This window comes from Zootoca vivipara, chromosome 1 (genome assembly GCF_965207765.1).
Source record: "Zootoca vivipara chromosome 1, rZooViv2.hap1.1, whole genome shotgun sequence".
Classification (NCBI taxonomy): domain Eukaryota; kingdom Metazoa; phylum Chordata; class Lepidosauria; order Squamata; family Lacertidae; genus Zootoca; species Zootoca vivipara.
This window is the reverse complement of record NC_142582.1, coordinates 61093674-61121536: the sequence shown is the minus strand read 5'-3', so window position 1 is coordinate 61121536 and position 27863 is coordinate 61093674. Positions and strand designations below refer to the sequence as shown.

At 43.8% G+C, this 27863-nt stretch overlaps 1 protein-coding gene across 4 annotated transcripts; it reads left to right on the top strand.

The window, feature by feature from the left end:
* Positions 1–404: 404 nt before the first annotated feature.
* IFITM10 (interferon induced transmembrane protein 10) lies at positions 405–27863 on the top strand. Of its 4 annotated transcripts, XM_088666165.1 has the most exons (4): positions 409–718; positions 2086–2518; positions 8417–8490; positions 26774–26867. In XM_088666165.1, the coding sequence occupies exons 2-4, from the start codon at positions 2306–2308 to the stop codon at positions 26802–26804; spliced, it is 318 nt and encodes a 105-aa protein (XP_088522291.1). In that variant the 5' UTR covers positions 409–718; positions 2086–2305; the 3' UTR covers positions 26805–26867. The 4 variants fall into 4 exon arrangements, with proteins under 4 accessions (XP_088522287.1, XP_088522291.1, XP_088522280.1 ...); XM_088666161.1 differs by lacking the exon at positions 8417–8490 and having other exon boundaries at positions 405–718; positions 26774–27863; XM_088666164.1 differs by lacking the exons at positions 409–718; positions 8417–8490 and adding an exon at positions 949–989 and having other exon boundaries at positions 26774–27863.

Sequence of the window (27863 nt, the reverse complement as noted above, 5' to 3'; positions counted from 1 at the left end):
GAGACTGAAGAAGGGGACGGGGCGGGGGTGGCCACAGGAGTCCCTCAGTGCTGCTGGCCACGCACCTCCATGTTGGACGGCGTGCCCGTGTCTGCATGCGCGTCGCTCACGGAGGCCCGGACCGGGCCTGCTGCCTGAGGGACTTTCTGCACGCCCCGGACACAAGCGACCCCTCCGCTTCCCCGTTGCTTCTGAAACACCGCTGTGGACCAACTGGACGGCATTCAGCTGGCGATGCCTGCGCCTGGACGCGGGGGGCGGCCCGCGTTTCCACAAGGTAGGTGGGAGTTGAGTGGGTTTGAGATGGGATTATTACGGGTATTGGTTTCCCGCGTAGAAGGTCGACGCGTGCGCGCCCGCGCGTCCGCGAACACACACACACACACACACACACACACACACACACACACACACCGCGCGCTTGGGGCCAGAAGGGCGGCAGCAGGGGAGGAGAGAGCGCGAGAGCACACCAACGAGCGCGCCTGGCCGAGGTGAAGTGGAGCTGGGCAGTCAAGGCTCTAATCATGAGCGTGTGCGCGCGCCTTGCCCTGATTGGGAATTGAGGGGAGAGAGATGCCGCTTGACCTCTTCCCCGCTCCCCTCCCCTGCGCTCCCCTCTCCCCTTCTCCCTTCCTCCACCAACTCCAGTTGTGGAAAAAGAAGAAGAGCCGGAGGCAGTGCTGAGCTGGAGATGCAGCAACTCCCCGAGTCCCTCCTTGTGAGTAGTCTCGCCTCCTCCTCCTCCTCTGTTCCGGAGATGGATGGATGGGCGGCTAAATGGGCAGGCAGGCAAGCAAGCAAGCGTGGGGATATCAGCAGGCTGCTTTTCCCAGTTGGAAAGCGTGTGGGATAGGGAGAGAGAGGGGGGGTTCTTTCAGTCTTACACCCCCCTGCTCCTCCTCTTCTTCTCCACCCCCTCCCCTTCTCCTCCTCTACCCACAGCCACCCCTGACCGCGCGACATTGTCCAAACGGGAAAACTGCTGACAGGTGAAAGGGGGGTGGGAGGGGAAGTCAATTACATCAGGAATCCAGCAAAGATGAGGACTCAGCAAAATCGAGAGAGAGAGAGAAAGAGACCAAAAGACAGACAAGGCAGGGTTGATCTGTCGCAGCTGTGCAGCCTCTTCCCGCGACAGACTCGCTTTCCTCGCCCGCCCGGCTCCCAGCACCCGGCTTCGATCCTGGCACGGGACAGGAGAGCTCGGATGACGAGATGGACGGAGGGGAGGAGGAGAAGGGTCGCCGAGGGAGGGGGGAGGCAGCGAGGGGGACGCCAGCAGCGGATCGGTTTTGGGAACTGCCTGCTAGTCCCTGCCCAGGCTCCTCTCTTTGGAATTCTTTCTCTCTCATTTTTTTTATAAAAAAAATCCATCCTCATCCTCATTGATAGTGTCTAGGAAGCTGATGCTGAGTTGCGTGAGTGAGAAGGGGCAAGAGAGAGGGAATGACAGAGAGGAGTTGTTGTTGTCAGACAATACCGCAAAGGACTTTGGCAGGGATCAACAGAAGACAGTGGGGAATGGGGTTGGGGGGAGAAGAAGAAGAAAGAGAGAGAGAGAGAGAGAGAGAGAGAGAGAGAGAGAGAGAGAGAGAGAGAGAGAGAGAGAGAGAGAGAGAGAGAGAGAGAGAGAGAGCAGGAGACGGATGGGTCAAGCTCCCCTGCCTTTCCCGGGGTGTTGATGAACTCTGGGGCTGCTATATGTGGGAGGCGAGGGAGGGGAAGCCGAGCAGACTGCGGGAGGGAGCTGGGACACCCAGCTGCAGGGAGACCAGGAACTGTTACACTGCTGCATACATTAATGACTGCTCAGTGTGCCGGAGAAATACTCCTTGGCTGTTGGTACATGTGTGTAAACAGTCTTCTCTCTCTTCCCTCCCTGCCTGGATACGCTGTCCTCCCTCTCCTCTGCTCCTCTTTTTCTCCCCAATTGTGTGCTGCCCTTTCCTCTCCCTTAATCCTCTTCTGCCCCCTCTTCTTCTTCTTCCCTTCTGATTCCTGCATCCTTGCACTCTCTGTTTTTCTCCCACCTCTTTCTCCTTCCTGATCCTGCCTGCCTGCCTCCTTCCTCCCCGTCTTTCTCAGGGGATCACACTTTGCCGGGATATAGTTGTGTAAACTGGGGGCTGCCACCACGGAGAGACCACAGGAACCCCCCTTGGGCCCTCCATGTCTCTTTGACGGGGCCTTTTGGACTCGAAGACCCCCCCACACACCCCAGCAGGGGTGCTTTGCTTGCATCTCCAAGACGCCCCCTGCACAGCAAGGATCTCCGGTCCTGTCTCCTTCTTCTGCCGTTTGCCTCATGGAGACCAAGACCTGCAAAGGGGACAGCCTGCGGCCACCTGTCCAATGCAAACACTCTGTAGAGAAGAAGACGATGACTAACCCCACCACTGTGATTGAAATCTACCCAGACACCACCGAGGTGAATGATTACTATCTCTGGTCCATCTTCAACTTTGTATACCTCAATTTCTGCTGTCTGGGATTCATTGCCTTGGCATATTCTCTGAAAGTAAGTACCGATCTCAGACCCTTTTTAGTGAGGCTCTCTGGGGCCATAGCTGGAGAAAGTCTGTGCCCCTCCACCTGGGCTCGTTATAGTGAAGCTGATTTACTGCAGCTCTCTGATGAGAACTCCTCTTTCTTGCATGTTATCAGGCGTAATGTGTTGGGTTCAGGAGAAGAACTTTCTCGGGGGGGGCATAAATATTTTAATTTGTGGGGCACAAATGTTTTGGCTGTGGAGCATGAATATTTTGGTTTGTGAATGGCATCCAACAGAGTAAAGAAAAGGAGCATTCTAATAACCTGCAGGCATTCTTATGTGAAAATAATATAGGGATCTGGATGGGTAAGATGAGAAGAATCAGCCATTATAGATCTGAATTGGCTTTGGCTGTTGCTGAAGATTTGTGATTATCTCTCTTCTGATTTCATGGTTAATAAGGTTGGCAAATGAGTTTTACAACTGGCAGACAAAAAGCTAGCCAGGGGGAGAAATGTAATTAAAAGTATTTTGGTGAGTTAGGGATTCTTTCGTGCCATCGCCATCCCTACCGTCACCATCCATCATTGTGTCATTTTCTACATTACTTGTAATGCCCTTCATGAATAGTATTGGGTTTTTCTTTACAACAGTCCTATGAGGTAGGTTATAAATATCCCTCCTTTATTGTAGATGATAATCTGAGATTGAGAAATTGTGGTTTTCTTTGGCTTTCCAGTGAATCTATGACTGACTAGGGATTTTAACTCAGTGCTAACAGGACTGCACTAACACTCATATTCCATGAAGCATTATCTGTTCATGCAGGACTTTTAAAACTTTAATACAGCTTTTACTGAATTGTTTCCCAGTTAATAGGCTAGAATATTTTGGCACAGCTAGGTTTTAGAATGTTTGCCCCTCATGAAAGCTAGGAATGTGGTTTGGATTCTCCAAGTAGAAGTTCTGCACTTAACATACTTGAATTTGTTGCATCGGTGTTGTGTGAACATCTGGAGTCCAACTGATGGAGAAGCATGTAATAATAATGTTGCCTACAGTGGAGGGATGGTGAATATTTCTGCAAGCTGAGAATGTGGCTTAGTTTCAGCAAAGGGTAATCTTGGAAAACAATATTTTAAGAGCTCCACAGAAGAATGCTTCATAAGAATCTAATCAGAATCAGAGGGAGTCCTTTTTATGAAGTTGTGGCATTGGGATCTGACCCTCAGTGAGAAGTCTTTTTGTTTTGGGGATCTGATTGGCTCTCGATGGAAAGGAATCATTTGATGAATGCAGCAGCTGCAAACCGGAAGACCTGAGAAACCCTTGGGAAACAGCCTTAAGCACAGATGAATCGCTTGTCAGCTTCTTACTCTGCTCTTCGGGGGACCTCTAGGTCCCTTATAACCCCTGCTGTGTTAGGCCAGTTTCTTCCTTTGGCAAGTAGGAGCAGGAAGGGGGTGAAAGAAACAGCTGCTGTTCTGCTGCTGTTTAGAATACCCAGGCGAGGAGGAGGAAAGCAACTCATGCTTCACTCTCCCTTGGGCCTCGTAAATTACAAGGTCAGCAATGGAGACCTTCTAGGAGAGCAAGATTGCTGGCTGGAGTGGTGGAAGACAGAGGGGATGGTACATGTCATATGGGCAAGGAAGGTGGCTCTAGAAATGGGAGCTTTGATTTAAAAATAAAAAAGGGAAATCAGCAAACATGTAGGAGATGATGCACTCAGGCAATTGAGTTAAAGGGAACCTACAGCCAGTTAAAAGGCTATAAAAGCCTTTTGGCTTGCTTGGTCAAAACAGGAATGGAGATGGCAGGGGTGGGAGACGAAATTCTGGCCATGTAGCTTATGTAGCTTGTGTAACCTTTTCTAAGGTAACACTACCCTCTGAGCACACCAGACCTGCTGTAATTATTCCTCATAACTGCAGGGTGAATATGAGCCAGCTGGGCTCCAGGATTTCACTGCTCAGTGCAGCCAACAAGCAAATTGTGATCATCTATCAAGGAAGAATGGATGGCGACTTCCTCTTTTACATATGGGGGGAATAGCTATCTGGATGTGGGGATAAAGAAGGCCCAGGGGCTGTTGTGCAGCCTCTGATATATCTGAGATCCAGAGGGGAAAATAACGGATGTGTTCTGGCAGACAGCATTTACACTATTCAGAGGGATTTCATCACAGAAATAGATCAATTAATTGCATATAACTCCAGCGACCGTGAATTCCACAAGAGAGCAATAGGGTTGTTTCCAAGCTAGCTGCACCCTCAGTCTCTTTGGTATTACAAGCTGGCCACTAAATACCTGGCTTTGTTTCAACCAACTCCTGTGTCTCTCCACCCCACCCCCAAAAAAATATTATTTGGGGGCCGAATAACTTGCCTCCCTTCCTTGTGTTATTGTATTTCCCCATTTCACTACATGTGAAATAGGGTTGCAGGTGCCTCCCTCAGTCTCATGAAAGAGATTAGGGGAGGTTGGATGCAGTTAATGTGCTGTTGTTTGCCAACAGCTCTACAAGGGCTTTAGCAATTTTTTGGCAGGCGGCTCAAAAGTTATATGGCTCACCCCACCCCCACCTCTTCAAAACATGGCTTCAAAACTTTGAGAGCAGAGTCTCCTTTAGACATGGGAAGAAGGTCATTCTGCTCACAAAGTCCCCTTGTTGCAAGCTTAATCCTCAAGCTGTAGGGTGGGTTGTTGGGGGTTTTTTGGTACCGTTATCTGCCTTCCTCACAAGCACCTTGCAAAATGGGAAATAATGTCAGTGTGGAGCAAACTTTGGGCATAGGCAATACAATGTAGCACAATAGGCCAGCCTTCTGTGTATTCAGTGTAGCATTTGCGTGTGTGTGTGGGGGGGGGGGTAATCACATTTCAAGCTCTCATTGTAAAAGATAAAAAGTTTGAAAAATGTGCAGATCAAAACACACTATTTAATTTTTTTGTAGCCATGGGAAGTAGAGAGGTGAAGATTGAATTTGACCTCAGTTTTGTGTGCCAAGCTTCTGGGCCATACTCAGACTTCCTTCAAAGCTATCCTTACTTCAACCCACCATGGCTCAAGCCTTAGTTTCTTCCTTGCCCTGTACTGCCACGGCCCTTATCAAAATATCCCATGTTCTGCTGAAACCCAAATTGCATAAATCTTACTAATTTTCACACAATAGGGCATACCTCCACAGGTGGCATCTTGGTTTTTTGCTTTCTAGCTCTTGTGTATTTGACCTTCTCATTCCTCATTGTACCTTATTGGTTTTCTGCCCATCCAGCATGTCTTGAGTTCAGTGCTTCAGGAGTAATCTGCCTGCAAACAGGACTAACATGCGAGGGCCGTCAGAGGGCCAACTGACCAGACCTGGAGCAAAAGGAATGTTCTCTGCTCCAAGGTGCACAATGTTTGTTGCTGGGGTTGGAAGCTGAAGCCTGAAGTGCAGCACACAGAGGATACTTTGCTAACCAGGCAAGAGTCAACTAGGTCCAAGCTCCCATTGTTTACGCCAGACCTGGCCATTCCCAGATGTGTCATACTGCCAACTACGGTACTTCCAGGGGCTGATGTTGCAGATCACCACTGTCTTCCTTGATCTGAGGTCTGACCACACACAGTTGCAGCCACCTGACCAAGCCAGGCTACAGGTAGAAACCAGGCCAGGTGATAAGGTGGGGACTCAGGCCCTGGGGTCCCCCGACGCAGCACTGGTAAATGCCCCTATGGCTTTTGGTAGAACTTTTGTGAACACTTCTGCTTTTAAGCAAATTTCTAAGTGAGCAAGAACAGGGAAAATACAACACTAATTAAGAACAAGTAATTTGAATGATAGGGAGAGTAGTATAAATATGCCGAGCATTAGTTATGCGTGAAGTTCCTCAGTGATCTTTGCAGCAAATTCTTATTGCTGGCAGTCTACCATGTAGTTGCATTAGCAATACATGCTGCCATTATTATTTTTTAAGGATCAGAATCCATGGGGTGCTTCTGAAGAGGTTGCAGAAGAGTGTGTGCTATCCTGGTTGTCTATGTTTCCTTCCCTTTCCTCCCATTTCTGAGTGCCAGCCCAAACAAAATTGTTGCACAACAGCATTCAAGGGAAAGGGGGAAGCCACTGAGAATCCCTTTTTTTGTGTCCTTGGAGCATGGATAGTAGTGAGGTGGCAGATTGCAGCAGCTTCTGAAGCACCTGTTGCCTGTTTTTTATATGGCACAATTGCTAGGAAACCTGACCTTCACTTGTCACAGTGATATTAAAGAGCTGAAATTTGACAAATCTTCACACCCTTGCCCCAAAGGACAAGAAAAATCCTGATATTGGATTGATTAAGGGGAGAGGAATCAGAGGTGCAGCTGGCACCTTCAGTAGACAGCTCTTGTTGTATGCTGAAGATGCATCTCTTGCCTTGGCCTTTGACACCTGAGATGTGTGTTTTTGGGTGGCATTAATAACAGTAATACAATGGAATAATACAATGCTGTGCATGACTATCAGCACAGGGAGAGGTTCAGCAGAGGGCACTTTGCAGATGGCCACCTTAAACCTAGAGCTCACTGTGCCCTAGATGGCATCTTGTGTTTATGCAATGGGTTGGAGACAAAGGACAGAGGACTTGCCTGTGGAGGGCAAAGGGTCAGGGTTTGGGTTTTGACAGAAATGTTGAAAAAAGGTTTCTAAGGGAGAAACCAAGGAATGGGGTTATTGTGGAGATGAGTTTCTCGTTCTCTCATTATGCGTTTGTTTGTTTGTTTGTTTTTTGAAAAGAAAGTGTGAACATTTCCAAAAAAAGACTAGTTCTGGAACTCATCTGTGTGAATGTAATGCCAGGCATATGATCTGTAAGCCTTCATTCTTAGTATTTTGTGGGGCAGGGGGCTGCTGATACGCTACAGCTGTTCACTGTCAAAGGCAATGCATTGTGCTCATGGTTAGAGGCAGTTTTCTTTGCACATTCTGGGACAGCCCAAACACATTTTAGGGTTTTATTGGGATGGCTTTTCTGTGCCCAAGAGGTGTGTGTGTGTGTGTGTGTGTGTGTGTGTGTGTGTGTGTGTGTGCAGTTCCCTCACCTCATGGGAAGAAGAGGCCTCAGGAGAGCACGTAGCTTGAAGGAAAGAGAACACACATAGGCAAAGTTAAGATGGCCCATGGGATTTTGGGGTTTAAAAACCCCCTCTCGCACACACCCTGCCTTAAAGTCACAATAGCCTTGGCACCAACAGAACGGGCTAGACAGCGAGAGGAATTTGGAGACTGTGAGCCACGAAACCCAAGAAGTGGCAAGGAACCTGAGGTGGAGATGCAGAATTTTAGGTATGGAATGAAACTTTGGTGGTGAATCATACCATTATTTATTAAGATTTTTCATTATCAATAACAATAAACAATAATATGAATGAAGAAGAATTAGAAATAAAATTAGAACAACTTAGAAGTCATTTGAAGTGTTAACATAGCTATCAAGAAGAAAATAGGCTTATTAAATTGAATGATACATCCCTAGCTCCAATTCTCCACACAAGTTCTCTACACAAAAGAGTGTCTTTTCAGCAATTGCTCCACAGGCATGGTGATTCTCTCCCCAAATAGGTCTTTCTATCTTTTTTTCTTTGCCAGTTTTTCTAGAGGAAAGTTAAAGCCTTTTTTTATATAACCCCCCTAAGCAGTTTGGGAATAAGGTATTTTAGCTGCCTGTTGTTTGACACTGCTGCTTTTGTAGTTAATCTGCTGGTACTCATTGTTTTAAGCTATTTTGCTGCTCTTTTTGCATTTCTTCTGCTTGTGGTTTATTGCCAATTTTATGTTGTATTTGGTATGTTTTTATGACTTGCCTAATTAACAGGAAAAAACAAGGTAGATAGATGATGATTGTTGTGATGACAATGACAACAGTATTAATGATAAACTATTTTAACTAATTAAAAAGGTGGAACTTGAATCTGATGCACACTTGAGAGGTTGCAAAGCCTGCATCATGCACTGGGATGAGCAGTTTTTGAGGTAAGGCGGGGTGGGGTGGGGCTCCATGTTTGCATACTTTCTCCCATAGAAGTCAGTGGCAGCTATTGACTTTTACGTGGAAGAAAAGAAACAAATTCTGGTCAATAAAAAAACTGGGGTCAGGTGCCATAGAATCCACTATTGAAAGCAGAGAGTGAAGATAACGGTGGAACTTGATGGAACTGTTGCCCAGCCTCCATGCAGATAATACAGTGCCTCTCTGTGCAGAGGGTGCTGAGATGGACTGTCCCTCATAGTAGCCCAGTAAACATATACTTTCGCTTCAGAATAAAGCCTCCCTCACACATTAAGTCACGTTAAGGGAATCCACCCATTAAGGTGCCTCTGACCCAACCCCAACATAGAGCAGCTGCTAATTTCCATGTACCCCAGCAATTATTACACATGGCCTTTGTTATAAATCTGTATAGATCTATATCCCTTGAGAGATAGCTCAGCCGGTAAAGCATGAGACTCTTAATCACAGGGTCGTGGGTTCAAGCCCCACATTGGGCGAAAGATTCCTGTGTTTCAGGGGTTTGGGTTTAGATGGCCCTCACGGTCCCTTCCAGCTCTGCAATTCTATGATGATTCAATGAGCTTTCAAAATATCAGTATTCTCGAAGCATTTGATTAGGGAAATGTAAAAGTACTTTTCATTTCTGTTATTTTCAGAATGGTATGAGACATCTTAAATTGAGTTGGTAGTCATTGGGTTGGTTTGCATTTGATGCCAAATCATGGTCTGGCCACCTTCAGGTTTCACACTCCCTCTGATTCTCCCCCTCCCCCCATGCTCCTCTCATCTGTACCAATTTCCCCCACCCCTGGATCAAACTGAGCTGACTGTGGTTAATCTGCAAGTCAGAATTAGAAACCACAGTTGTCATCAGGACTGCAGATGGGATGATAGTAGATGCGTTAAGCATATCTGCAGCGCCCCCACCCCAAAGAATTACTGCTCCTTTTTGCAGCTCATGAGCTGTGAAATTGGAGATACCATTTTGGTTTCAGACCTAGTGAGACATACACATTTGGATAAACAATAGTGTTCCTTTAAAGCAGACATGTCAATTAGAAGTCCTAAGAGGTGGTAGTAAAAATAGTGAAGGGTAACTTATTACTATGTGTAGACAAGCATTAAATGAGCCTTGATTCCAATTCAATCATCTCTGGAGCCTGTTATATTTCACAAAGTTTTCTGCTTTGTGTTATGGCAAGGTGCTTTAGAAACAATTATTTTGTTTTGCTGATGTATCCTTTTAAGGATAATTGCATACAAGATTTGAAAGACCTTTGACAGAAGTTGGGAGTCCTCTGATAATATCTCCAAATTCAATAGGCCGGATTCAACTTACTAGTGGAAACCTGTGCAGGGACTTCTGCTATGGCAATGGGGCTTTCCTGCCCTTGATCCCACTCCCCAATTGGCTCTGGGACATCTTGGGGAGAAGAAAAGGCTAAGGAGTAAACCTTACACAAATCTGGAGTGGAGTCCCTAGGACAGTTGGATGGTGCCTTGTACGCCTCCTTCTGACAACTTCTGCAGCCAAGCTGGTGCCAAATGTATTGCTCTGCTTTCCTTTTGACCACATCACTGAGGCCTGGACAGCCCAGGACCTCCATACACACTGCTCAGGCTTGTGCCCCAGAAAGGACACTGGTGCTTCTAACACAGCAAAAACAATGCAGGAGGCAGCATTTACCAGTCTCTGCTGCTACAGCAGGCATTGTGATTCTCCACTGGTTTGACTTCACCCCTGCAGGTGCACTCCATTGCCAACTGGTGTGTCTTAATGGGAGTTAAGATGACCGAGGAAGGCATAGGTGATGGGCGAAAAAAATTACTTAGTCTTGTTCCTCCCACTATGGCAGGAAGAGAAGTAATGAAACTAGTGTCTGTGAAAAAGAAAAGAAAATTACAAGACTTTAAAGTTTTGAGCCAGGCAGATGAGAAGACAGAAAATTGACCTGGAGATCTGGAACATCTCAGGATGCAGCCTGTTCCACCGAAGCTGATGTAGAGACAGATGAATGTTGAGTGTCTGTTGGAGTTGTTAAGCAGAACTCTTCCATCTATGCTCACCATGTATGGCTGAAAATAAATACAAACATTACAAAATTGCTTAAGCCCCAGTGACTTCATGCCAAAGAAACACAAACCTGGGTAACTGCTCACACCTGAAATTTTGCATCGCTCAGAGAACTGGGACATTGGGGCAAGAGCAGCAATTTAATCTGATTAATGAAGAAGTTGCATGCTGAATACACAGTGCAAATCGCCCATTTGTTCATCTTAACCCATGATTTAAATACCTGGTTAATTAGAGGAATAAGTCAGTACATTGAAACAGGCAGCAAAGGGTTGGCATTGGGTTAGAAAGGAAGGTTTTCTTTAGAACATTCTTGTAGCATAGGTCTTGGAATAGCTTGTTTTCATCCTTCACCCCAATTTATTTATTGTTTTAATAAAATGGACTCTTGTGCACCATAACCGTAGTTTGAAGAATGCTTTCATCTATGGGCAAAGAGTTAAGCCAGATATTCTGAAATCTACAGCCCAATAACTACAAATGTCAGCATGAGCTAGACTTGTTCATTTCGGAGACAGAGAAAATCCTTAACAGGTGTCTTGGATGATGTGTAGTTTTCCAATTCTTACAGTCCTTATAACCTCTTATTTCCTCAAGTTTATAATCCAGGCTTTGAAGAAGAGCTAGCCAGTCAAAAGCTCCATAAAAATTTCATGCAGAAGTGCAGGCTTCAGTAAAGATGGAAGGTTGAAGGAGACACTCCATACTTTGCAGGATCAGAGCCATGCTCACTGCATGTAAATGTCATTTGGATGTAAACCCTACTGGTAAAATGTTTGGAATCCTCCAGAGGGATATAGATAGAAGAAGTCTGTTTACCAAAATTACTGAGAATCTATAGCTCCCATTGACTCTTTCGGAGCAGAGCAATTCTAAAGATCCAAGAAAATGGCTGAAATTAAGGAAAGAGAAACAAGCTGATCATTAAGGTAGTGTTGATGTCTGTCAGTCCATGGAACCACGGGTGTTTGTTATAACAGAGAAATAAACGAAATAACCTGCCTTGCGCACTGATAAGAGCAATATAAGGAATGTCAGCAGGAGCATGTGGTGGGCTAGACAGTTTCTGTATCTTCATAGCTCTCACTGCCAGAAGGGACTATTATGGTCAATTATTTTGACCTTCTGCATGGCACGGGTCAGAAGATTTTCTGTCAGTAATTCCTGCAGCAAGCCCACGGGGCTCTTCTCTCTCTTGCAGCTCTGATTTTATAGCAAGGAAGAGATGGGGAGAAATGGAAAAAAAATGCAAGCACAACATTTTTCAAAGGCACAGAAAGAGAGTAACAAAGGAGGCAGTGCCCATTGCATTTGTGGCTTATGCACAGGGGTCTGTGGAATAGATAGAGACAGAGTGTACAACAAAATGAGCACTTTGGTGAGTGATGGACGTGTTTCAGATTTCTGCTCCATCCTTTTCTCTCATGGAGAGCAGCCTGAAAAACTAAAGTGAGTGTGTATTTATATATCATTTTAAAGTTTGAATTTTAATTTTAAATATTTGTTGGAATGTATCCACTTCCTCCTTTTCTACTGTGCTAGAGTACAGTCCAGTTTTTTTTTCAAAGACTTGCAATGCTCCCACTGCCCTAATTCTATTCAGGCACTTGCTTCCTATGTTAAATCAACATGTGATGGGAGAGAATGGGGATAAAGTGCACCAACTCTGTCCTGCGGTAGTTATTTGCAGCATTGTGCTGCTTACCTGACCCCCTATCACTGTCATCACTGTGATGTACCAGGAAGGGGGAGGAGCAAGGTAGTGATGAGGTCAGCAAGGTGCCAGCACACCTGCAGCAGCACCAGATAGATTCCGTAAGTGCATATACATAATGCCCATCTCAAAGCCACCTTACTCCTTCCCCTCCTGAATTACAACAGTGACAGCAGTGATCAGGGGTCAGGCAAGCATCCCTACCTTGCCCTGATGACTGCTACTGTTGCCCTGGTCACCCTCCAGAAGCTTGCATACTTCTAGACCAGTAGAAGTTTATCTAAATCAAAAACAACAGCTAGAACTACATCTTATTTTTTATCTTTTGGGAAACCTGACAATGGTATTGAAAAGTGGAAGTAATGTCCCAATTTACTACTTACCATCCTAAGACTGATTTAACTGAACTTCAAGTGACAACTTATGTGTGGGAATCACGGATTGATCACTACAGATAACATCTTTTCATTTCGTGAGATTTCATCTCAAACACAATACGTTTCAATGATCACAGTTCAGCTGAGATTAATCAAAAGTTGATTAAAGTAGAATAAAGTGATAAGAAACTGCATAAGTGGAGATCAAGTGCTGTGCATGGCACTTGTGCATGACACAGCCCCTGGTGCTGTGTAAGCTCAGGCAATGTATATTAATTGAGAAGTAGTTTACTCCAGGCAGTACTCAGACCACAGCAGCAATTTCTGTGAAGAACTTTGGCCTACTAACATCACTGGGGCTACATGTTTGCTCAAGCAAAATTAATTGGGGCCTCAGTTGCGAATACAACTAGAGGCTGTCTCTTGAAGAAGAAGAAACCTGTTTTGTGTTAACGTAAGTTCAGAGTATTGTAGCTGAGAGGTAGCCAACATGCCGAAGGCTATAAGGTCCCCGGAGTTTGCTCTTGGAGCTTTAAATAATTTATGAACTTAAAATAATTTTTTAAAAAATATAAAATGATGTTGAATAGCTAAAATATTGCTAATAATAATAATAATAATAATAACAATAATACCGTAATAGTAATAATAATATATTATTATATGCCCATTCAGGGTCAAAGTAAACTTGACATTAAATTCATTGAATTTCAAATGCAAATAATAGCTTCAGAACAGAGAGATTTTCTTTACGACTGAAAAAAGAACGAGAAGGTTCAATTCCTCCTCACTGCTTGCTACAATCTTGATAATAATCACACGCATACCATTTGATGCTTAAAAACAGCAACCCTGAATGTCAATTGCAGAAACACAATTAGCATGAGGTTTGGCTGCCACACTCATGTACTTTCAATTGTTTCTCAACTCATAACATCCCATTCTCAAAGTCACTGAGGTCTAGTGAACATGGAACAATAGCACCATGAATGCCATTCTCAATCATTCCATGTGGCAGTTCTTGCCATGCGTCAAGCTATTTGCGTGCAGCAGCTCCACAATGATGTGGACAAATTCCTCTCTCCACCACCTCCCAGTAATGATCCACATGGTAATTTGCAGCACACAACAACTTGCCACATAAATTGGCAGCATGGAGAGCAATTTAAAACAGCACCCATGTCTCAGCCGCCAGCAGTGAGTGTTATGCCTTATGCCATTGGAATCTCAGAAGAACCTTTAAGTGATCTAATGCAACTTAGCAGCACCGGAACAGTGATCCTTTCACTGCTGCCAAGCTGATGCCTGGTCCGCTGGGCAGCAGAGATAGGTGGGCAGGGCTTCCCAGGCTACATGAAAGGTGGCCAAGGGATACATATGCCTTGTGGCATCTGTGATGGATGCTATAGTGAAGGATATTTACTGAGAAGTAAGCCTCACTTAGTTCAGCTGGACTTATGAGAACCATAGCTCTAGTGGAAGTAATTTTTGCAGTTTCTGCTCTGAAATGAAAGAGAGTGCATCTTCTGGGCTTGCTGGCTTCCTGACAGCAAGTTATCAATGAAGAAACAGGGCCATCAGATTCTCATATTTGTTTCTCTTTGAAGAGCAAGCACTTGTAAGACCTAAACAAAAAAAAATCAAGCCTGCCTCACGAATAGTCTGGCAAGTATAGGCACTCGAGTCAATTATTCACCAGAGGAGGAGGGCTGCTCATATCTTTGACAATACGGAGAATTCATGGCAGTGATCCACAAACTGATCCAACCAGACAGAAGTGGCGGTTTCAGCTTTTGGAGACCCTTTGCAACTAGGTTAAGAAAATTGACTTCAGAGGAGAAACACGTGGCCAGAGTTTTATGGGAGTGTTGCACACACACGCAGAGAGAAACGTCTGAGTGTCTCTAGTGCTATTACATGAAGATTGTAGGGCACGCTCTCACTTGTCTCAAGGACCAGAGGCATTGACCAGGCAAATCACAAACTCCTTGATCTAACTGACAGCCCTGCAATCACCCTGTCCTTTTGACCTCTAGTGCCGCTGTCCATGGTAGTGGCTGCAAATCTTTTGACTCTGATCAGCACTGATCTGACAACACTCTTCAGGGACAATCACAAAAATCAAGGAGTCAGTGTGGGTTCCATGTAGCAGGAAAATGCACAGAACTTTGTGAAATATAAGCCCCCTGCATGCCTGCAAAAACCCCACGGGTCCCAAACTGGAAGGAAATTAAGAGAAAGGGCTGAGGAGTCTATCATCAGCTGACGGGCAGAGATAAAAGTGTTGACGTCACAATGGGCCTTGAAATCAGAGACTGGTAGTTGGAGGGTAATGAATTATGAGAGCAAGCCAAGAAAGGATTTTGAAAGAGTGAACAAGTAAGCAGTCTATGTAGATGCATCTTGAAGAGCAGGAGAGACAAATTAGTTTTAACACATAATTTCTGGCTATGTTTCAGAAAAGAGGGAAGTTTGGTTATTTGCACAGCAAGCTAGCATTTAGAACACTAATTGCAACAGAACTCTAAGATCTATTCTGTGTACAGTGGGGAAGCTATTTCCACCTGGTGTTTCTTCTGTCACTAGGAATCTTATGTTGGTGAATTTCAGTAAATACGTATGTGTAATAAACATGGTGCATTCCGACCATTTCAGACTAGTAATCTGTGCAACACAGAACTAGCCTGTGGCATTCATTGCACAGTATGTAGCAATGAGCACAACTATAGATAATGTTAAAAGTGCATTGGGTGAATTTATGGAGCATAAGCCCTATCAGTAGTTTCTAAGCTAACACCAAAAGCAGAAACTCCATATTTAGAGGTAGTTCACCTCTGATCAACAGATGAGAGATAAAAGGAGATGTCCTGCTTGTGAGCTTTTCATAGGTATCTTGAGCAATCAGCCTTGAAGACAAAATGCTGGAAAATACACTTGTCCTGATCCAGCAAGGTCATTCTTATGCATTTTCTACCCTTTCACTACCTGCATGTATATGCATATTGGAGTTCTAACACATTGTTTGTACTGTACAAGCCATGGAAACAGGGAAGTATGGGGATGGGCTTGGCTTGGCTTCTATCACATTTGTCTCTTCTTTTAGAGCAGACTAGTTTTAAACTTTCTTTTTGGCACTAAAGCATTGAACTGGAAGCAAGTGAGGCTCTCATATAGATGTGCCTTTGCATTTTAAGTAGGATGTAAATTCATCAAATGAGATTTGATAGTTTTATTCTGCTTGCTGATCTCTTGAAAACCTCACACCAAAGGCTGCATAATGGAAACTGGATCCCCAGAGGTTTTACTTTAATTTATTTAATAAATGGCACCTTTTCAGAAAGTCTGGGTCTAGTTTTGAATTCTTTGCACTTACCACAATCTCGTTACAAGCTTTGGGAAACATTTGGCCTTAGGAATCTGTGTCTCAGCTCTCCATTCCATTTTCATTGCCTTATTACAAGGACAAATATATTGGAGTGGTTTTTTTTTTTTTGAGGTTTGATAAGAGTTCACCCTTAGTAGCATAACATTATTTGAAGTCATTTTGGGAAAAGGAGTGATTAAAAGAAAACATGTATCTGCACTTTTATATGCCTGTTGTCTTTGTCCATGGAGTTTTCTTGGCAGGGATACTGGAGTGGCTTGCCAGTTCCTTCTCCAGGTGGATCACTTTTAGTCAAAACTCTCCATTATGACCTGTCCATCTTGGGTGGCCCTGCATGGCTTAGCTCATAGCTTCTCTGAGTTATTCAAGCCCCTTCGCCACAACAAGGCATTGATCCATGAAGGGGCCTTAGAAAGCACTGCTAATAACAAGGCCAGTGGAAGTGATGATATTCCAGCTGAACTGTTTAAATTTTTAAAAGATGATGCTGTTAAGGTGCTGCACCCAATATGCCAGCAAGTTTGGAAAACTCAGCAATGGCCAGAGGATTGGAGAAGATCAGTCTACATCCCAATTCCAAAGAAGGGCAGTGCCAAAGAATGCTCCAACTACCGCACAATTGCGCTCATTTCACACGCTAGCAAGGTTATGCTTAAAATTCTACAAGGCAGGCTTAGGCAGTATGTGGACCGAGAACTCCCAGAAGTGCAAGCTGGATTTCGAAGGGGCAGAGGAACCAGAGACCAAATAGCAAACATGTGCTGGATTATGGAGAAAGCTAGAGAGTTCCAGAAAAATGTCTACTTCTGCTTCATTGACTATGCAAAAGCCTTTGACTGTGTCGACCACAGCAAACTATGGCAAGTTCTTAAAGAAATGGGAGTGCCTGATCACCTCATCTGTCTCCTGAGAAATCTCTATGTGGGACAAGAAGCTAAAGTTAGAACTGGATATGGAACAACTGATTGGTTCAAAATTGGGAAAGGAGTACGACAAGGTTGTATATTGTCTCCCTGCTTATTTAACTTATATGCAGAATTCATCATGCGAAAGGCTGGACTAGATGAATCCCAAGCCGGAATTAAGATTGCCGGAAGAAATATCAACAACCTCAGATATGCAGATGACACAACCTTGATGGCAGAAAGCGAGGAGGAATTAAAGAACCTTTTAATGAGGGTGAAAGAGGAGAGCGCAAAATATGGTCTGAAGCTCAACATCAAAAAAACCAAGATCGTGGCCACTGGTCCCATCACCTCCTGGCAAATAGAAGGGGAAGAAATGGAGGCAGTGAGAGATTTTACTTTCTTGGGCTCCTTGATCACTGCAGATGGTGACAGCAGTCACGAAATTAAAAGACGCCTACTTCTTGGGAGAAAAGCAATGACAAACCTAGACAGCATCTTAAAAAGCAGAGACATCACCTTGCCGACAAAGGTCCATATAGTTAAAGCTATGGTTTTCCCAGTAGTGATGTATGGAAGTGAGAGCTGGACCATAAAGAAGGCTGATCGCCAAAGAATTGATGCTTTTGAATTATGGTGCTGGAGGAGACTCTTGAGAGTCCCATGGACTGCAAGAAGATCAAACCTCTCCATCCTGAAGGAAATCAACCCTGGGTGCTCACTGGAAGGACAGATCGTGAAGCTGAGGCTCCAATATTTGGCCACCTCATGAGAAGAGAAGAATCCTTGGAAAAGACCCTGATGTTGGGAAAGATTGAGGGCACTAGGAGAAGGGGACGGCAGAGGACGAGATGGTTGGACAGTGTTCTCGAAGCTATGAACATGAGTTTGACCAAACTGCGGGAGGCAGTGCAAGACAGGAGTGCCTGGCGTGCTATGGTCCATGGGGTCACGAAGAGTCGGACACGACTAAACGACTAAACAACAACAACATCTGCACTACTCTGTGAAGCACCTGCAAATAATGAGGGGGGGGGAGAGATCAGGGATCATAGGAATGTTTGTCTCCAAACAGCAACCTCATCGTGATTTCAGTGTTTCAAGATATTTCAGGCTACAATCCTATATACACAAACTTACCTGGGAGTAAGTCCCATTGAAAGCAAACTTAACTTGGAATAGACCCATGCAGGATTGTACTATCAGTATCAAGTCAGGATGGAAGCCTGGAATCTTGTGCAAATGTTGGTTGCCATCTAATGGTTCTAGGTTGGACAGTCAATGATATTTCAGAGGCTTTAGTTCACACGCATTGCCACAGCCCACTTTCTTGCTAGGTTAGGGAGCTGGGAGTATAATATTCAACTACCGTATTGGCCCAAATATAAGCCACACCCAAATATAAGCTGCACCTTTAAAATTCAAGCGCAAAAAAGAAAAAAAGACAATACCCAAATATAAGCCGCTCCCTTAAAATTCCGCAGGCGCTCACACCCATTCCGTTTTACCATATGTCTGTTTCAGCAGCAATATTGTAAAATCCAATTTAAGCCACACTTTAACTTTTCATAGTCAGAATTTGGGGGGGGGGGAGGCCAATATGGTAATTGTCCAGCAGAGGTACTGACTACCTATTACTTTGAATTAGAGATGCTGGTTTTAATTTACAAAGTCCTTCATGACCTGGACCTGGTATATCTCAGATCATCTCTGCCCTTAGGAATCTCTTTACCTTTTAAGATCATCTAGGTGCCTCTTTATGAGAGTAGTAAGTGGTCCTACCTTCTTTGCAGTGTCCCCTTAATTCTGGATCACGCTGAGATCTGTCACCGTGCATCCCTGCTAGGGTGTTGCATGAGAGTGTTTTTTTTTGTTTAGGCAGACGTTCCCAAATATGATTTTTACTTGTGTTGCATTGGCTAATATTGTGTGTGTGCTTTGACGTATTGATTGGTTATGACTGCTGCTTTACTTATTTTTATGGTGTGATCTTATGGTTATTTATATTGTTTGATAACAACTTGAATGTAGTGAGATAAGGACTGAGATTGGGTTGTATAATTTCATTTGCATGGAACAAATCTTTGGTTTGTGCTGCATATATGTCTGGGTGGATAGGGTTATATCAGGTAGACAGAGTCATTGGACAGAAGTAGTTCACTAGAGATAATTGAGAATCTGTCAGCAGCTTACCCTGTGCCCAGTTGTGGCAGCTATTCTACTAGTAAATGCTGCAGAAACATTACGTGTGCATAACTCTCGGGACAGGATGTCTACACTGTGCCAGGAAAACCATGAATCTTCCTGGTGAGAGCACAATGCCAAGATCTCCTTTATCGATCCTTATGCAACAGCAGCTAACAGAGAGGGAAAGAACAGCAACACAAGGCTAAATGAGAACAGGGGGGGAAAGATAGTTGCACCTTGAGAAATGCTGCTGACCAGGAGTTCTGCATAATAAAAGGCACAGCTGTGAATCTATTAACCCCCACACAATCACAAACTGGCACATCACCAGAACCACATGGAAACCAGGGGGCCATTTTCCTAAATGCCTAGAATGCCACTTAATAGCAAGATGTGCATGATTAAAAATGCATTCTCTCAATATATATTTACCAAAAAAAACAACAACCACAAAATGATCATAGCAATAGTATGAAGACAGGACATCCTGGAGTGGCCAAAGGACAAAGACGTTAGGGCTCCTGTAGCTTCAAAGAGGGAATTTTACAAAGGCAGCTTTTCTCATCCCTGCAGGACCACCTGCATTTCCAGGAATTCCCTTTTCTATCCAAGCAGCTATTAAACTCACCGGAGCTTCCTCCTCCTTTGAATCTGGTCCCCTGAGGCTGTCATTCGCAACACCTGTCTGGTGCCTGGAAGGAAGCATAGATTAGCATGCATGAGGCCATGGCTAGTTAAATAGGAATCACAAGAGGTAGCAATATAGCGCAGTGCTCTGGTCCTGTGTCAGACAAAATTCAGCAGCTGCTGCTGGTGCCAGAATTGAACTCCTAATATGCTTGGGGGTTGGGGAAGAAAAGAGGATGAGAGAGACCTGTGTGAGCAGCTTTGCTGTGACAGGAGGTGGCATATAGTTCTTTAACATGGGTTGCCAGAAGGGCATGTAAAAGTACGCAAGGTATTGTCAGCTTGATTAAAGAGTGCCTGCTTTCTCTGTTATAATCCCTGCTGATACCCTGCACTATTTCATGAAGCACTAAAAGCATTCAGTGTGGTAGATAATCCATATTAATCTTCAAAACAATAGGAAGTGGGGAAAGGGAGCAATGTGAGAAAAGTGGGGGAAAGGAGGACGGGAGGGAATGACAAAGATACAGATCAAACAGAGGGAGAAAGTTCATTCTGGTGCTCCTGGGAGATGTACATCCCTAGAACACTTTCATTTAAATGCTCCTAATTATCACGAGCACCTGCAAGTCCTAAATGAGCTGCTCTTTTCATTTGTTCTTTTCTGTTATTTCATCAAAAGTGTTGTAGCCCTGCAGCTCCTAGAGACTTGTGCTGAGATTTTGTCTGCATTTCACTGCAAAAATCAGGCTGGCTACAGTTTTGGAATAGCTTCAGGGTTGGCCCCCACCCACTGCCTTGACATAGCAATCTGACAACAGAGAAGCAGATGTTAAAGGAAAGGTATAGATAGAGAATGTGGGAGAAAGAAGAACAGCAACAGGAAGAAGCATAGCTGCCAAGTTTTCCCTTTTCTCGCGAGGAAGCCTATTCAGCATAAGGTAATTTCCCTTTAAAAAAGGGAGAACTTGGCAGCTATGGGAAGAAGAGGTGTAGAAGATTCAGATAGAGAATGAGACAAAGGACCTTTTCACACAATGTGTGGCAGCAATCCTAGGTTTGCCACAAAGTATAAACTGGATAGTAAGCTGCAACCAGTTCTAGATTTCTGATAAGTGAATCTCTATGGCACATATGTTTCCAAACACACATATACATTTTTAGATGCACATTTTTAAAGGGTTTTTTTTAGATCTAAAAGAATAAATAAAGTGCAAAGAAACACATAGTGCTAGAATGTATTACTCAGACAGAGGCAACTCTATGCAAACATCTTCACTACACATGCGAATTCATTACTCAAATGATGGCTTGAATAGGTGGAATAGCCATCACAAACAGAACACCACAGACAGAGCTTTTATTTTACCTGAATCATTACACTTTTCAATGGAAGCAAATTAACCTGTTCACCTGGAAATCATTTTGGGCCCCTCCAGACGTGTGTGTGTGTGTGTGTGTGTATTCTGCAACCTATCAGTGATGCAATAGCAGTGTATTAGTGGTGGATTTATACTGGATTTATACACATTGTTCCATTTTATTAGTTGTTCTGTGATGCACCCCCAGTGTTACCACATCATTGTCATCTGGAGGGGGCAGAAAAGTGGGACCAAAAATCCTTGGGACTTTGTAGTATGAAAAGTTTGGGGGTTTCAGTGCAAAACTCTGGGACATGCACCAGCTGAAAACAACGGCGTATGTTTGACTTAAAACTTTTGCAGTACTGAAAGCAAGATCACACATATAACTGCCCCAATGCCAACCTGAACACAAATCACGATGGATGTGCAATGAAAAGGACACCTAGAGGGGCCTTCAGTGATGGTGTAGTCATGATTATAGGATTGGGTGTTGATGTGGGAAGCCCAGGTTCAAACCAGCACTCAGTTATGAAGGATCTCACAATCTCACCTATCTCAGTTTTTGAGGAGGAAACAAATGTTGTTTGGAGCTCCTTGGGGAAAGGGGCAGAATACAAATGGAACTAATAATAATTGACACTAATGCTAGCTAATACATTATTTAGGGTGTTTTTAAAATGTTTTTGCAGAGATGGCTGCCGCTACTGTGCAGTGGCTGTGAGCTGTGCACAAGAGATGCACACCGCAAACTGAAAAGGATTTAAACTCTTAGGAATTATCCCCCAATGAATTGGTTTATAACTCACCAAATGTAGGATACGATGCCATGCATTACGCTGCTATGGTTCTCCAGCAGAATTCTCACCACAATTACAATTCCCAGGGCTCTTTGTGTGAAGTCATATGATGCTCCCCCATGGAGCTTCTCCCCCCCCCCCCGCAAGGCATGATGCTACATTGGAAAGGGGGGGGGGAGGATTTGCTTCCCTCCCCAAAAAAATTGGGACTTCACCTCCTACCAGCCTCAGCCACTCAGGGATGAAAGCAGTGATGGTCTGACACCATCCTGAAGGCCACAGGTTCCCCACTTCTGCTTTAGGGATAAGTAAAAGTTATGTGATAAGGGACACAGGTGGCACTGTGGTCTAAACCACAGAGCCTAGGGCTTGCCGATCGGAAGGTCAGCGGTTTGAATCCCCGTGATGGGGTGAGCTCCCATTGTTTGGTCCCAGCTCCTGCCAACCTAGCAGTTCAAAAGCACGTCAAAGTGCAAGTAGATAAATAGGTACCGCTACAGCGGGAAGGTAAATGGTGTTTCCGTGTGCTGCTCTGGTTCTCCAGAAGCGGCTTAGTCATGCTGGCCACATGACCCGGAAGCTGTCTGTGGACAAACGCCAGCTCCCTCTGCCTATAGAGTGAGATGAGCGCCACAACCCCAGAATCGTCTGCGACTGGACCTAATGGTCAGGGGTACCTTTACCTTAAAAGTTATGTGCTGTTAGTATTTGTGCAAGAAGTACTAGTCAACAGGTGGCTCTTTCCCCATTATTGTTATCTCCATGGCAAGAAAACTTGACCTGTTGATTCAAGATTGCTTTGAGACTCTTGAAAGGATGCTCATCAAAGGTGGTGAATCTAAGGAAGACTATGGGCCAAAGCTAGAGGCAGATGAAATGGCTGGGTTTACAATTTCATTAAACAAACAAACAAACAAATAAATAAATCCAAACCCACCCAAAGCAATGCAATGGGACCATCTTTAAAGTTGTTTCCAGTGAGTTGTAGTAGTGTTTGCTTTACACTGGGGAGACCCACCCACAGCCACAAAGTTTATTAGGTGACCTTGAATCAGTCGTTGTGGCTCAGACTAACCTACCTCACAGGGTTGTTGTGAATGTAAAAAGGAGGAGGTATGTATGCCGCTGCAAACTGTTCAGAGGAAGGGTGGGGTAAACAATAAATAATCACTGATGTCTTGGTGATTAGAACCAAATTCATGTAGCCTCTTCAATAAAATAATATGATTACAGTTCAGGATAGAAGGGGGCTCACATTTGTGAAATCTCTGTGACTCTGTTAAAGTTTATCTGCAAACAAACAAAATCCCTTCACTTCTGCAGTCTTGGTCACTGTAAATACATTTTGCAAGAAAATGAGACACTGCAAGTGGAAAAAACTAAGTAATGAAAACAAATGATATGCTATTATTCTTAATATATTCAGAATGCATATTATTCATTTTCTGACTGTCAATTTTCAAAATTTAATGCAAAAACTGAAATACAGTATACTCCCCCACCTGCAGTGATGCCACCGTCCACACCATATATTTAAAGCATATGATTTTTCAAAAGAATCCCAGAAATGTGTGCAGCAAACACACATCTGGATCCCCAACAGGGAGATGCTGAGAAAGAGCACTGGGTGGGGAAAGGGTTAAACATCCATCTATTTCTCTGCTGAAAGCCAATCCTTTCTGGACCTGCTTTTTTTCTTAAAAGAAGTTGATTTAGGGAGTTAATATATGCATTTGCATAACAGGCAGTTTCTCCCTACTGCCTTTTACAGTTCAGTCAACATTAGCAATTTCTTTCAATAGCAACTGTGCCAGCAAGCAGGCAGCAGGCAGAGTCTGTGATAAGCAAGGAGTATATTTGTAAAAGAACGGCCTTGCAAGGGGAGCAAAATGGAAGATCCCATGTATTTAGAATGCACGGGATGTTGCTGCATGGCCTGAAATAAGCTGCAGGCTTTGGAAATTGGCAAGCTGGAATCACAGACCGAATATTTGAACTTGTGGCTTTTGTTATTGCCATCGTTTCATTGAGCAATGTCAAGTTCACAAGGCAGTAAACACTCAGGGAGTTATAAAGGAAATCACTTTAAAAAATGACTTGCATGAATTCATGGAAGATTTCTGGAGACACTTGGTCAATTAAAACGTTTAGCTCTTTCTAGGCAGCTCTGCTGCACTACAGCTTGGTAGGTAGGTTTGCCATACATAGTTCACCACTGACATCTGGTGTTTAGCTTGGTTCATTGCAAGTGGGCTTCAGTTTCTTACTGCAATCTTATGACCTGATGCGAGTCAGTAAGGCAGAGGTAGCTAATACTGTACTGTATAGTGTCTTCTATATGTTGAAGGCTCTAACCATCAACAGTCCAGGTTGATGGGAGTTGTAGACCACAACCTCTGAAGGGCATCACATGCCCCCCCCCGTGCACTAAAGCAGTAACTCACTGCAGTATGAATTAGCCATGTTCATGTGTTGCAGCAAAAGCAACAGTCTTGTGGCCCCTGAATGACTAACACATTTACTATGGTATAAGCTTTCTTAGACCAGAGTCCACTTCACTATATACACTTGTGTGTAGAGAGGTGTGTGTGTAAATAATGAGATCGAATGGCAATGAAGAGCCAATAGGACACTCCGTGAAAATTCAACTGAAGCTTAAAATTGTATGCAAAATAAACCCAGTGACTATTCACAAAAGCAGTAATTGGTGATACCCTAATCATTGTTAAATTAATTAATGTCTGTAGTGGGACAAGAACCCATAGTCTCTACTTATGCACAGAACTGATATAATCAACCTTCTTAATAAGTTCTAATTTAGTAGTTTCATACTGGCATCTTCTTTTAAACTTGCTGTGTAATTGAGTTTCAGGTCAGTCTCTATGCAACAACAACAACAACAACAAACAACAACAATAAACATACATACTGTATATTCCAGTGTATAAGACGACTGGACGTATAAGACGACCCCCAACTTTCCCAGTTAAAATATAGAGTTTGGGATATACTCGCTGTATAAGAAATACGACCCAGCATATAAAACGACCCCCGACTTTTGAGAAGATTTTCCTGGGTTAAAAAGTAGTCTTATACACAGGAATATACAGTATATCTGACATCAGGAATGGCAATGTTCGGAAACTCATGAGAGAACATTTCACTCTCCCAGGACTTTCTCCTAATGCTGACTTGAACATTGCTATTCTCCAACAAAGGAAGGATGATTAAGTTATCACAAATTACCGCTGTTGTAACTGATTTCATTGCTTTTTGTGCATACATTTAAACTTTAATTGTACTGTCACAAGCTGTACATTTTGGCATTTCATTGTCCATGGGACTCCATTGTCGTCGTCCCCTATCCTTCCTCTACACCAGTGGTTCTCAAAGGTGTGGCAGGAGAGGGGGGCAAGTGTGGCGGGAAGATTCAAGGTCAAAGAAACATTTAAATATTTCAGTGTAGTATAGTGTCAAAACATTTTTAAAAAAAATTTGCAGGAAACGGACAGGTATATTTTCAAAATGAGAGCAGGAACATCAAGGAATTCTGAGGACAATCCTAGTTGTGTTTTGTAATCTATTTCTTATCAGTAAAAAAATAATAATATCAGTGTGGCACAAGGAGTTTTTTATTCTGTAAGTGTGGCCCAGAGAAAAAAGTTTGAGAGCCACTGCTCTACAACCACTGAGAAATCAAGGCAATGCATCTGATGAAGGGTACTCTAATAACCCATGAAAGTACTATAGCAGAATAACATTAGCATATAGAATGTAACTATAGTCACATCAAGCTTGATCCATATGTGCACACCTGAAAGAATTGCTTAGTGATACTGCTTTTGGATCCTTTCTGTAGAGGCCACCTTCTCTCAGTCACCTATTCCAGAATACAGAGGCACCAGCGGGGCTGCTCCAGAGCATGCTGCTTTATTCTTGCAATCTTAATGGTACTAATGATGTGCATGATCTATTCTGTAGTAATGAAACCTGGAGTCTAGCTGCAGTGGCTATAGGTTAAACTGCATAGGATCTGCATAAGACCTCCATTAGCCTAACCCTATTAATATTAATATACTTACAGCTTCTTGCTGCAGTGGAATCCTATGCCAAGATTTAGTTGAAATAGGAGTGCATGACAGGGTTACGGCCCCACTCTGAACTGTATATATCCCCTGCCATAATGTGCTTTACTCAGAAGGGGCGTTGGAAATTAACCTGGCTGCAGTCACAAAGGAAGCACATAACAGAGCTGAACCTAGTGAAGTCTCAACTTAGAAGGCCACAGATTTTTGCAATTAGCTGTTAAAGAAATGAAATGTCTTAACTATGCACAAATTGTTTCTTCCAGTGCATGACACACAGCCCATGTCAACAGTTAATGCCCAAGTCATCTCCACTCCATCTTCCCCTCCCCATTATTTGCATCTCAATTTTTGCTACCAATGGATAGAGCAAAGAGGAAGCAGCTATACACATAATGCAATACTGCTCTGTGCTCTCAGGGAAAAGCCAATTAGCACTTACCTGTCATATCCACCCCCAGCTGCTGACTCACCTGCTCCCATCATCACATTTGCAGTGCTATTGTTCACCCTGCTGGAAGAAGTATAACAGTAGTACTGTCCTGATCCTTTAAAGTTAAAGGAGATAGATAGACAGAGGAAATAAATGCATATGATGCAGTAGGAACAAAAACTAGATGTTTCCACTCACATTCTTTGAAGCACCAAAAATCACTGGGCAGGTCTTGCTGTGGCTCTTGCTGTAGCCCAATTACTTGGCTTCCATTTTCGACACGTCGCCCAATGGTTGTTGTTCTTGTTTTTTCCAGGTTCGGGATAAAAAACTCCTCAATGACCTGAATGGTGCTGTCGAAGACGCCAAGACTGCCCGTCTTTTTAACATTACCAGCTCAGCACTGGCCACTTTCTGCATCATCCTTGTCTTCATCTTTCTGCGATACCCACTCACCAACTACTAGAACATGGCCAGTAGCTGCTGCCCAAATCCCCGTGCCAGAAGCCGCCATTGAGTTTCTAACAGAAGGGACGCAAACAAATAAAACGACCCCCACGCAACTCCCTCCAAATGGCAAACGCCACCCCAAACAGATCAAAGAAACAATCAGGACTCCCCTTTACACTCCTCCTCTCCCCCCACTCCCCAATATAGCCTGACTGGTATGTGAACTTCCGTAGCAGAGACTTTTACTTTTACATTTTGTACACAAAGTATTTATTTTCATGATAAAGAAATAGGATTTGATGGTGAAATGGAAACGACGCGGCTTAATCGGAGGGGACTGCAGACTGCGGTGGAGGAGGAGGAACTGAAAGAATACACCAGGGATCCCAAGATGAAGGCAACGTAACCAACCCGAGGAGAGTGCTGAACTGAGAAGATGGGGCAGGTTGCACTGTTGGGCATGGTGAAATGCAGACCTCTTTCGGGATATACCCCTAAGTCTGTACACAGTTTCAGAAGCTCAAGAGAGGGAATGGAATAATTAAAAAAAAAAAAGCTTGCTGCTAAGAGTTAGGCATGGCCTTTGCAGAACATATCAGTTGCATTCAGACTGCTTCCAAGTTCCTTCCCTCTCCGCTCCCCACTCTGTGTCCCCAACACACACACACACACCCCTTTGCCGTCTACATTTTTACCTGTTTTCATATTTATTTGATTGAAGCCCATAATAGCTTGCAAAAATGTTTATAAATCAGGAAATTTGGGTTCTAGACAGTTTACACTAGCCTCTCCTGACGAATCCTGGAGCCTTCCAGGGTAAATCCCAGAGGGGAGGGGGAAAGTAATGGTCCTCTTTGGAACCTCATGGAAACACTGAGAATGTAGACAACTTATGGAAAATTTGCATAGATCCTGTATCTCTGTCAACTTTCAATAAAAAATACCTCTAACCATCA